We start from the raw sequence: 12,875 nt of genomic DNA on the forward strand, positions 1-12,875 counted from the left end.
GTCTCCCAGACTGGAGTGGGGGCACATTTTGGCTTGTCCCCTAGGAAAACTGTGTTGCTGCAGAGGGAACCTACCCACTGCCCACGTTTGTTTGATACTGGTTTTGCCAGCAATGGGCATGAGAATGTTATCCTTTGACTGTATCAGTACATATAAATATCTTAAAGGCAGGTGTCAAGAGTATCGTGCCAGGTTCTTTTCGGTAGTGCCCAGTGGCAGGATGAGGAGCAGTGGCTGTAAACTAAAATGCAAGAAATTCTACCTCAACCTGAGGAAGAACTTATTTACATGGAGGGTGGCAGACCACTGGAATAGGCTGCCCATGGAGGTTGTGGAGTCTCCCTCTCTGAAGACATTCTAACCCACCTGGACGTGTTCCTGTGTCAGGGCCTCTAGACTGACCCTGCCTTGGCGGGGGGGTTGGACTGCATGATCTCCAGAGATCCCTTCCAGCCTTCCTGGTTCTGTGATTCTGTTTCATCTATTCATGCTTTAGAGTGGAAACGTGCTGGCTGCTGCTTCACTGTGAGACACAAAAGGTGAGACAAGGAGAGAGCTGATATCTTTTATGCCCGTGAGACTGAGTCTTCTACGATTTGACCTTACTAGTTTGGAGACCTCAGAAAACAGTGCGGATGCTTTTGGCGGTGAACAGACTGCTAACCCCAGAGTATATATTGTTCAGACAGGGTAACTGTGGAACAGGCTTTTTCACAGCTGTTTCGAGCGCTATTCGGACACATTTCCATCCGGCGGAGCACGGAGCTCCCTCTGGGCTCTGAGCGCTTACAGCAAGCGCAGCACGGACGGCACCCACCGCGGGAGAACCGGCTGCGGAGCTGGGGGAAAGCAGCTGTGGGAGGAGCGGCTCCTTGTGTGTGTGCGCCCACTTCGCTGCCCGGTGCCCCCGACCAAACCCTCCCGGGCCCGGAGTCGGGCGGGGAGAGCGGGTCCGTGCTGACCCTGCTGCCTCGGCACCGCGGAGCCCACCCCGCGCCCGCCGCCGCCGCCCGGGCTGCCCCTGCCCGGCCCGCCCCTGACGTGTGCGCGGGGCGGGGCGCGGGGGCGGCCGGGCCGGCGGGAAACTTCTGCGGGTTCAGCACCACAGACAGGGCGGGCGCGGTGCCGCCGCCCGGCATGCGCGCCCCGCCGCCCCACCGCCGCCCGACCGCCGCCCCATTGCTGCTCCATCGCCGCCCCATCGCCGCCCCATCTGCCCACCGCCGCACCGCCGCGGTCCCCGCACAGCCCCGGCCGCCCGGGCGGCGATGGAGGCAGCCCTGAACGAGAGCGGAGCGGCGGCCCCGCGGCTGCCGGCCGGCGGCGGCAACGCCTCGCTGGAGCTCTCGTCGCGGCCCCCCGCGCCCGCCGCCCTCAACCCCTGGGATGTGATGCTCTGCGTGTCCGGCACCGCCATCGCCTGCGAGAACGCCCTGGTGGTTGCCATCATCTGCTACTCGCCTGCCCTGCGCACCCCCATGTTCGTGCTGGTGGGCAGCCTGGCCACGGCTGACCTTCTGGCCGGCCTCGGCCTCATCCTCAACTTCGTTTTCCAGTACGTGATCCGCTCGGAGACGGTCAGCCTGCTGACGGTGGGCTTCCTCGTCGCCTCCTTCGCCGCCTCCGTGAGTAGCTTGCTGGCCATCACGGTCGATCGCTACCTCTCCCTCTACAATGCCCTCACCTACTACTCGGAGAGGACGGTGCTCTGCATTCACACCATGCTGGCGGGTGCCTGGGGGGTCTCCCTCTGCCTGGGGCTGCTGCCCGTCCTGGGCTGGAACTGCCTTCACGACCGCACCGCCTGCAGCGTCGTCAGACCCTTGACCAAGAGTAACGTGACGCTGCTGTCTGCCTCTTTCTTTCTCATTTTCCTCATCATGCTCCATCTCTATATCGAGATCTGCAAGATCGTCTGCAGGCATGCCCACCAGATAGCTCTCCAGCAGCACTTTCTGACTGCTTCACACTATGTCACCACCAAAAAAGGAGTCTCTACCCTGGCTATCATCCTTGGGACTTTCGGAGCCAGCTGGCTGCCTTTTGCCATCTACTGTGTGGTGGGGGATCCTGACTACCCTTCTGTGTACACGTATGCCACGCTCTTACCTGCTACCTACAACTCCATGATCAACCCCATCATTTATGCCTACAGAAACCAGGAAATCCAGAGGTCCATGTGGGTGCTCTTCTGTGGCTGCTTTCAGGCTAAAGTGTCCTTTCGCTCCCGGTCCCCCAGCGATGTCTGAGTGACTTCTCTGTCAAACTGCACCGAGTGACAATCTACCCAGTGAACTATTACAGTGCCTGTTCTAAACTTCAAACTACTTTGTGAAGTCATTGGAAACATGCTTAAGTATTAGCACTTTATACATATTTGTATCTTGGAGAGTGGTTCAGGGTATAGAGTTTCAGGTTCCCTGAAAAAAAAATAACAATGTGTTTGTATATAAATTTGTACATCACATTTGTGAAGTGAAGACATTCCGGTACCGCTTAACTATAGCACCTTATTTCTAGCTGCTGACCTGCCAAAACAGTGCTGCCTTCCTGAAGGGCAGAGAGAAAGGAAGTTGTGTTCGTGTTGTATTTGTAAGTGTGTGTGTTGGGGGAGGGAAGGGGGTTAGGGTGTATGTATGTGGTGTATGTGTCTGTCTGTGCTGCACAACATTGATAAATTATAACATTTTGTATACAAATAAAAACATATAAAATGTGATATAAGTTTGTGTGTTTAGATGCTTTTAGAAAGAAGTGTGTTGGTAAATTTGCCAGTTGAGCAAAGTCCCTTGTTTACTTTTGAAGGCTCCCCATGTAATTCTGCCTAAAGAGATCATCATTTACTATGGAGATGAAATACTGGACCAAGAAAGGCACCTTCCTGCTTGTTTGTTTGTTCTCTTCTTTAGTCTGGCAAAGAGTAACGAAGAGCACAAGCTCCTTTTTTTTTTTTTTTTTTTTTTTTACCTCTAGAAGCCAAAGAAACAAATAGCCTGGTCAAATAGGCTGCTTATTACAGTTATTCAACAGGTTCCCAGTAGCTTTAATTTTCAGGTTATAAATGAGCCCTTTACAATAATGACCCATTTAAAAATTATCTGTGGGGGAAAGTCATTCTCTAAGCTGGGCTCTTTTTTCCTGTTTTAGTCTAATGGCAAAAGGGAAAAAAGCAAAAAGGAAAAAAAGAGGCACAGTATTCTTTCCTAAAGGCCTGTAAAATGCCACAATATGCAGACTTTCCTTATCATCCCCAGTTCTGAGGGCAATCTGAATTGTTTCTCTGCTTCCTTGTTTTTGGACTGCATGCTGTAGAAAAATAATTTAAGTGCATCTTTGCTGTCTGCCTGTCTCAGGGCAGTATACAGTCTTCTGACAATCCCATGGCTTAGTGGCTTCAAAGAGTCCATCAGAGGTCAATGTTGTTCAGAGTTTGGAACACTCCTTCACTCAGGTTCGAAACCACCGGCAACTGATTTATTCAGAGCAATAGCACATTCAGCAGATTTCAGAAGCCATGTTGCTGTTGTAGTAATGCTACATTTACATCTTGGTTATGTTAATCACTACCATTTCTATTTGTATTTAAGGGCTGAAACTGATTGGTTTTATATGCATGGTACCATATAAAAAGTTTGGACTAGTACTTTTCCCAGTTTATGGCTGGGCAATGGGTCAAACATTTGCCTGCTAGAGCAGTTGGGTCCACAAGGATCCAACAAACCTCAGAGAGGCTGTGAATCACTAACACTGTATTATGTGCAAGTATTATGAAACCCAGCATCATTTCACTGATAATACAAAGAGATTTCATTTAAAAGAAAAATCGGTATTCCAGACTTTGTTAGTTCCACTATTTTTATCAATTCTAATAATCACAAATGTGACATTGTAATTGATGACTACCTTCAGGCATGCAGTTCATCAGAGAACTGTTGCAGTGGTGCTACAAATACAATTAAAACCAGATTTTATTATGTATATATAACATACTGCTCAAATTAAGAACTCTCAAGTTGCTGGTAAAAAAGATTTTTTTACCCTCTTTTTAAGCCCACATCTCATATACTATATCTAATCCAGCAAATAAAAGCGGGCCTTCCCTCTAGCCCTGTGGCTGGGTGGCACAGCCCATGCTTAAGCTCCCTTCCCCTTGCAAAGCCAAGGACTAAACCACTGGCTGGAGCATCTTCACTGTGTTCTAGTGACCTTCAGAGACTCTGCCAAAGGTGCCGCAACACCTGCAACAGTAACTGCTCAGAGAAAAGACCAGTGAGTGCCTCAGACAGGTGAAACATGGCAAAACTTGCTGGTAAAACTAGAAGACATGCCATCTGCTAGGCTTTAGTTTATGAGACAAGTCTCATAAACCTTGTCATTCCTGAGTTGACTGCAATAAAACCACGGGAGAGGGTTGCTGAGTGCAGATCGTCACACTCTGGCCCTGACTCTGCACCCAGAGATGTTGAGTAGGACCTGAGCAGGCTTCTGGGAGCCCTGTACGGGCTCTGAAAACCCCTAGGAGAAACTTCTTATCCTTACTCTTAGTCCTCAGGGGGGCAGAATCTGCCACTGATCACCTCTAATGCAACCTCCCTTCTTTAACCCTGTCTGGCATCAGAGGATTCTTGCCATGAATTCATTGCAACTGACAACCTGTATAAAAATTAGATAAAGAACTTAGCTGAATAGAATCCTACTTCAGTAATAAACCACTTAACCGAGAAGTGCAAAGGATTTAGGTGAGTTACTCTTCCAATTCCTGTCCATGTTGCTTTAAATGAAACTTTGTTTCTTTTTTGTTATATGATCACATTTTCAGTTACCCCCTATGATTCACTTTATCTAAAAAATAAATCTGCATCCCTCCTGTTAAAATGTGACACTTTAGAAGTGTTTCCCCAAGCATTCTTCCCTTCCAGGAAGAAAATTCTGGTTACAGTGATCTTAGCCATTCATTTTCCTGGGACAAAATAAATGCAAGAGTTTTTTCTACATGCCACAGTTAGAAAGATATGCTGACTCATAATTTCTAGGAAAACCCAAGGTAAAAGAGAAGAGAGTATTTTGATAGGTTTTGGTTAGCCCTGACAGTGGAGTTGACATCTACCCACTGCAGTAAAATACAGCCTTTAATTTTCAAAGTGAATCCAGATCTGCAGGAATACCTGAGTGGAATAACATGAAGGAGGCTACCTAATTTCTACTCTCCCCAAATAACATCTCATTTTAGATGATGGACGAAGTCCAGGACTTGTGTATAGCATTACACAGGTATTTTCCTTTCTGAGTTTTTTCTCAGCGAACATTTATTTGAGAAAATGGTGTTATATTTGCAGTACCTGGACTCACAGACTCCTCCTGTTATCAGAAAATGGCACTTTTACCTTGATCATGAAATTATTTGGGGAGACAAAAATTCCTGGAGTCCCATTTCCAGTCACTGGGCAGGGCAGGGCTGTGGCCCTCATGCAGCCCCAACGGGAAGCCAGCCCGGGGGACAATCACATGTCTGCTCAAGGGGGACTGTGTCTGATCTTCTGTTTCCAAAAGTCCATGGGCAACTTTGCCTGCACAGAGACCACAACTGCAATGGCAATTGCCATTACTATTTCCTTGTCCCTGCAGGCCCATGGGCTCAATGGTTTTTATGTGCTCATGTCAATGGTGCAGTCTGGGAGGGGAGAAAACATACACTGAGTGAGGTGCAAGGATAAGGTGCAGTGTTTGGTAATGGTGTATTCTTTGTAGCCTTTGCTAGAAATGGAAATGAGATTTCCTGCTTTACCACTCTTAAAAATCTTTGCCTTATTCTAATGTAGGTAAAATGATGTCAGGCTTGGTCTAAAGGGCTCCCGGCCTGTTCCAACTGAAACCAGTGATGCTCTATTGCACTTCAGCCAAGAAAATGTCAGTATCTCATGACAAAAAAGTTACCATTTTGAGAGAGGCAGTCCTTGTCCTCAGCTCCAATTTTCATTAGAAACTAATGGTTTATTACCAACCTTGAAAATCTTACAGGACTTGCAGTAATTTGGCTTGCTTGAAGTACCTCTCGCTGTGATGAGCTCCCTTGTTTCAGCAGGGGCAATTACAGAACAAGAGCACAGCTCTGGTGAGGAAGACCTGGTTGGGAGCCAGTCGGGGCAGAAAGCCCCACACACTGCTTGATTTTCTGTGGGGCTTCTGCCTAAATCAGCAGTAGAACAGCGGAAAAGAGACTGACTCTGCAGGCTGCTTTGTATGAGTCACTGGTATTAAAAAGCCAGCTGGATTCAAAATCACAGGTCAAACAAAACCTCTTTATTTAGCTAAGCAAACAAAAGGACAAAACACTTTTAAACCTGAAAAGTGACTCTGTACATATTTTTATCAATGTAATGATCCACAGGTACTAAGTAACATCTGACAAAGCACTAGAAACTCTAATCTTCATTCTGCCTCTCTCACTCTAAAAAGGATAAATTTTTATAATGAGGTGAAAATAATTTCTGATATTGCAGCTGCTCCTCAGCATTTCAGCTAGCTGTTGTAGCAGTCATTAAAAAGAAAAAAAGACAAAGGGAAATAAACAAAAATGTTTTCCCTTTCTTACTGCTTTATGATGGAGACGTGTGACTCCGAAGGAGTGACCAAGCAGGTGAGATTCAGCTCTGCTTGGAGAATGAGCACATCTGGATCTCACCTTAACGCCGGCTGGATTTGCTTGTTTGGGGGACAGTCTGTGTTGTGAGGTGTCTCCACATCACCTGGTACTCCTCGAGTGAGCTCCTCCCTTGAAAGCTCACAGCAGGCAGCTCCAGGGCTGATGCATTTTGCTCAGGAGTGCCTGACAAAGATCCCCTGGGTAGAAAACCACTACACCTTTCCCTGCCCTCTTGATGTTTAAGCTGTTTCCTCTGACTACATTCCCCCAGTGGCAGTTCCATTTATTGAGGGCAGTAACTCCAGTGTCCTGGAAATAACCCAGCTGCTACTGGGGCAGCTGGAGAACGGTAAGCGCTGACTCAGTGCTGACAGTAGAGGTGGCAGCCGGTTCAGCGGAGGCAGGTCTGCTCGTGTCAGCTCTGTCTGCTGCAAAGAAGTGACAGAAGGCAGCGGGAGGTGAAGCAATGGTCAGATCTCTGTGAAGGCTCCACATGTTGCAGCAAAGTCTCACAGTAAAGGGCATTTTCCAGCAGATTCCCATCCATTTTTCTAATGAATTTACTTTGCTGGCATCACAATACAAGTGGTGGGAGAGAAAGAGCAAGAGAAAAGAAGAATGTGCTCATTATCTGGTCAGGGAAAGAGTGCAGTGGTTCACAGTATGACTCATGGTGTGGGAACAGCTTCTCCAGCAGGCACCTCGGATACGTCAGCTGGCTGCGGTGTTCCCTTCCAGCAATGGGTTGGGGGCACACACAAGACAAAAGACCAAAAATATTTCTTCACTGCAGCATTGTTTGAGTTATCCTCAATCCTAGACCTCCTGAGCTGAAAACTGCAAGTGCAGGCAGATCTCTAGAGCTGCCCAACCTACCATTCAGCCAGTGAAGGGAGAAGTGTAGTCCAGATTCAACTTTTGTCCTGCTTTTGGACACAATTAAACTTCTAGCTGCAAACTCAGATTTGGCAGTCACCTACAAGACAACATCTTTTCCATCCCCTGCTGCTGTCTGTGCCCCTGACACAAGGTGCTGGGGTAGAACATCTTTGCACTGTCCCTTGCACTTTCCTCTGTGGCACAGGCTCTCTCTCCACCTGTGCAAGACTGGAGTTATATCCATACAATGACACATTTTTAAGGATTTGTCGGCACTTTAAAGTAAGAATTAGATGCTTAGGATCAGAATTAGGAAAAGGATTTAAGCAACCATAGTCCTCAACGTGGGCCTCTCAGCAATCTTGCTTGCTGACAGGACATGTGAGTACCAAATCAGTCAGCTGCCTTTGTCCTCCATGCCCTTATAGCCAGGCAGCAGCACATGCACAGAGTGCTTTGCCCAAGCAACACAAGCAGCCTGGAAGTTGCCTTTTCCCACTACACTGGGTGGGGATTGAGGTGTCTATACATCTGTGTTTTCTGCATGGCTTCATTTGGTAGGAGAGCATGTGAATACTACATAGGATGAAAACTATCCAGGTTTTTTGTCTCTGTGCTGTCCAACACTTCCACACACTTAAGTCACTCCAGCAGGGAAAGGGACTGAGCCCAGGACATTGGCAGATGGGGGTGTTTTTATGCAGTGGAGGTTTATCAGCGCTGTTGGGAACAATTGTTTCTCTAGCAGGGACAAACTGTTTGCTATGCTTCAGGCAGAGGAAATGGATGGGATCAGGAGAAGGCAAATTGACTGCTGGGGAAGGAAAGAAATTCTGGACTGGGGGAGTATTTTAAAGTTTTGGTTCTTTTTTTCCATGCTACTCACTGTCTAGCTCCTGGTTGGTTTAAAACAATGTTGTTTTGCCAGGGAAGGTTTTCTCCCAGCAAGCTGCTTGTTGTGCAGTTGTTTCATTTTGTATCTTAATTGAAAGACTGAGATTTTTCAGGAAAGAATTGGAAAAGGTTTTGAAAATTAGCTTGAAAATTAGCTTGAACCTTCTGTCTTTTTTGAGCTAAGGCATATTTTGTGTGGATCAGCACTCATTTTATCACCACCAAGAAGATGGTATACATATTAATAATTATATTTAAAACCAAGGCAGAAAGAGTGGTTCTGGAAATATTCTCCTAGAGGTAGATAGTTTAAATAAAGGTTTACTCTCCTATAAAATGTAATTAGATCTATGACACTCTTTGAATGACTGAGTTATTTTTTTTTTTAATCAGCACCTTTGCATCACAGAGAGATAATGTGATTGTATACCTGCAGGCAGATATAATTTGTCACTTCTAGTTGTTGCTGCTTTTTATAGAAAGAAGTACATCTAGGTAGTATTAAGATGCTGTCAAAAGAAATCTCTTCTGATGGAAAATAAATGTGCCAGTAAATATGGGGACCATGCTACATTCCAATATCAGTCTGACTTTTGATGTGGCAAATTTTTGTTAGTAAGTAGGAAGCTGGATTTTCCTAGAGTTTATCTGATTTTCCCAAGCAGGGGTGTATTTTGTTTTAAACTTCATTGTCCAGGGGCAAATAAGGATAATGGGAGACAAATGAGTTAAGGCTTCCCTCTTTCTGTTCTTGCTGTTCTATAAATGTCTCAAAGAAAATAATTAATTGTATTGAATTATACTGCTGAAATAAATGAATCAGAAAACCTTTTGCATGGAGAGTTTGGGTATGGGGTGTGATCTGTGCACCAAGCATAACCCCAAGACTTTGAGTGGCTCCCCTACTTGGACATGGCTAATGATGGACTCCTTCATCCCAGGGATCTCAGCTGCCCCATGGCAGTCAAAGGCCGTCACATGGGAGACAGGCATTTGCAGAGCAGCCCATTGTATGAGGCCTTGCTTGTAACACTGGAATAGTGCGCTCTTAAGAGTAATCAGATACTGCCTATTCATGAACAACAACAGCTAAGTGCATTATTTTCAGTTTGAATGAAATTGGGAAGATTAGAACACTTTGCTGTATTTGCTGTCACGGCGTTAGTTCCACATGAGATGTGTTTGTGGGAAATAAAGGCTCTGCGGAGCCCCACAGCTCTCCCAGTCATGCTGAGGTAAATACCCTGCTGCTGTCTCGTCTGCTGAAACCCACAGCAGTGTTAGCAGCATGCAGCTCTTATTGTGTCAACCAGAACATTTTTGTCTTTCATAAGACATTTTTAGAAATTGGAAAAGGCTCTGTCTCTGCCTTCATTGTCATTAAAACTGGGACCTTTTGCCTGGCCATAGTGTTCATAGCGTTGGTCAGATCCACAAAATCTTCCTATTAATACCCTCCCATCCTGCCATGTTTGTCTGAAATGAGCAGTTGTTACTTCGTCTGAGCAGACAGAAACATGTTGAATGTGTCTGATACTTGACCTGGCAATGTCAGTCAAGCTCCTCTTTAATGCAGACAGCAGAACAGGTTTATTGCCCAACCATTTGATTATCCCATTTGTCTGCCAAGCTACGTGGCTGTTCCCACCTCTCCAGTGATTCCCCAAGGCCTCAGCCAGCACTGAGCAGGGCATGAGCCCCCTGACACCCCCTTCCCATTTTATCCCTGCCACAAAACAAGGAGTGTGTTGGTAGCGCTCAGTGCTGAGGGGGCTCCTCACCTCTCATGAGTACAGCACACCGCTGGACAGTGCAAGGCATGCAAGTTGTCTGATATTGCTCTGTGTAGTAATAGGTGAGAGAGAGCTGGATGCCTGTGTGGAAACCAGTGCTTTGTGATTCTCCTCTTCTGCAGGGCAGAAAATGATGATATGGGAAGATGAGGTAGCACTGAAAGTTGCCTGAGAGCTATCAAAGAACATCAGAAAAGTCTTTTTCCTCCTGGAAAAAGGTATCTGCATGCAAAGCACAGATAGGATGCCTGCCTTCTGTTCCCATTTTGGCAACATCTATATGCTTCTGTTATTCCTATTTATCTGTCTCTTGCCCTGACACTCCTTTTGTGTCCCTTTCTTCCCCAAAGGTGGCCTTTCCTTCTGTCTTCCCTCAAGGCCCTGTGACAATGGTATGTGTCCTGCTAGTGGCATGAACTGCCTTTCCTCAACCATGTCTCCGTTACCCTTTCTTTTCAGATGGCATCACTGCTGCTTCCGTCAGAGTGGTTTCACATGTGAGGAGTTGGGTGGATTTTGCAGAGGGAACTGCTCCAAGGGGAACAGTGTTACTTCTGTGCCACTTTTGCTCTTGCTGCATCTGGGAAAATAAAAAATAAGAAAGGTCTGTGGGCCGGTCTGGCAGAGAGGCAAGCAAAAATGACTGCATCTATCAGACCTGCAACTCGCTTGCAAGCTCTCACAGTGCTCCTTAGAAGCACCTGTAAGTGACTGGTGGAGTTTATTCCCTGCTTTTTGTAAGTCACCTACCACCAGAGGTGAAAAGACACAACAGGAGTGGTATTTTTCAGGACATCCAGTGTATTACAGTCCTAAGGGCTTCAGAGTGAGCACTGAAGGCTTAGACTGCCTCACCACTATGTGCTGTTTTATGGCCAGGATAATTCTGAAGGGCCTCTCATGCTATTGGGCTACCTGAAGGACATCTTCAAGACCAGCCTTTGGGGTGAAATAAGCAGTGCAATGCCCTCTGGTTCATTTATTCCACGCACCAGGGTAGGAGCAGAACAGGTAAATGTGGGTATAGCAGTGTAGTCCCACTGACAGAGCACAGCCAATATGCAGGTACACTCAGGTTGGTCTAAAGACACCCCACAGCTGCTTTTACACATATCAGAGAGGTCAGCCAGACCCTTTGGTGGAGGTAAACGCTCTCACCCTGCAGCAAGTGGCCTTGTCTGGCTTCTAGCAGTGGCTCCCGTTTGATATGGACACACAAGCCTGGCTGCCCCTGCAAGCAGGAAGCAGAGGGGAGGGATCAAAATGGGCAAGATGGGGAGGGCAACCAAGCTCAGGGGATCTGCAGCTGTCAGCTCCACCACAAGCCCCTCTGTGACTCCCTCAGGGAAGACGGTGTCTTTTCTCTCCTAGCTGGGACACACAAACCGCAAGTCTGGGGCAGAGGGTGGTGCTGTGCTGCTCGGAAACCTTCCTCCCCAGTCTGCCTTCCTGCCTCTCAGAGAGGCTCCAGTCAGGGTCTGGAGTCAGCTGGCATTTTTAGTCACAAACTGAGGCTGAGAAATACACATTTATGTTCTTGAGCATATCATCCACAGGCAATAAAAATATCTTTTAAACAACCTAAGGCAGCTTTTACATCATCTTGCCTTCGCTCAACTCCCAAATGCCTTAATATGATGTTTATAACTTTGTCTGTCCTGGTATCACCTCTCTTTGCTTCCACACAGAGGCTGTTCCTGCTTCTTAAGATTACTCTCAGGTGGCCTCCCTTTAAAATGTATAACCCTATATAAATCCATAGCAACAATTTCTCGGCTGTTCCAGCACTTGGGGCTATCGATTGGCTGTGATGTGCTCGCTGTGCTGTGGTTTGCCAGGTCCATAGCCCCGCTTCACCCCAGCAGAGGCGAGAGAAGAGCTATTGCTCTGCTCCGTTTGCCATCGAGCTGTATTTCCCAAGAGCTGCTTGCACACTCCATCTGTCACAGTTGTTGTCTTTCTGCAAGCTCCTTTATGCCATGACCCAAAGGTGAAGGTTTCTAACTTTTGAAATAGTGTCTTTGTAGAGGGAGCAAAACCCTCTATGGTTTATATTATTCTTTATTTATTATTATTTCTTATTTTTCTGGCTTTAATTGCTAAGGTCTTACCTGAAGCTGATAGAAGCGGCATGACTGAGGAATCTACAGAGCCTGGGAGCCTTATTATTCCTTTTTTATTTTATTTTGTGCCTTGTTTGTGTTTATTTTTCTTTCTACAAATATGACAGCTGCTTTGTGAAAATATCTTTCACAGCTACAGTGAAGGAAGAAAGCCTGACACAACCTCTCAAAAGCAAGGGAAGAGAGCTTCATTTGGGTGAAATTTCTGTGTAAAGCCCCCTGTGAGAGTGCTCACTGGGGGTGTGCTGTCAGAGCAGGAGGATGTACTGAGTCACAGGTGTCTGTCTCACCCAAAGTGTGATTCAGTTTTTTCATAAATTGCTTAGGTGATGGAGCAGGGACAATACTTATTCAGTGGGCATCTGTCAGACATCAGGGAGGGGCTGCAGTTACCTCAGAGGATTGACTTGGTATTCAACATGATCTTATCAAGTCTGAAAGAGTTTCTGGAAAAAAACCAAAAGACATTTTGTTAGAGGCAAGCACAGAAACTCAGTGAGAAAATTAGCAGTGGAAATCCAGATGGGGTGTGAACAGCCACGT

The 12,875-nt window shown here is 46.6% G+C and overlaps 1 protein-coding gene across 1 annotated transcript; it reads left to right on the forward strand.

Moving 5' to 3' along the window:
• Positions 1-1,084: 1,084 nt before the first annotated feature.
• GPR6 (G protein-coupled receptor 6) lies at positions 1,085-2,719 on the forward strand. The gene has a single exon (XM_042017238.1). The coding sequence runs from the start codon at positions 1,269-1,271 to the stop codon at positions 2,247-2,249; it is 981 nt and encodes a 326-aa protein (XP_041873172.1). The 5' UTR covers positions 1,085-1,268; the 3' UTR covers positions 2,250-2,719.
• Positions 2,720-12,875: the final 10,156 nt, after the last annotated feature.

The sequence above is a fragment of the Corvus kubaryi genome, unplaced genomic scaffold (assembly GCF_017639235.1).
Source record: "Corvus kubaryi isolate FWS band 111438036 unplaced genomic scaffold, C.kubaryi_AGA036_p1.0 split3-73, whole genome shotgun sequence".
NCBI lineage: Eukaryota > Metazoa > Chordata > Aves > Passeriformes > Corvidae > Corvus > Corvus kubaryi.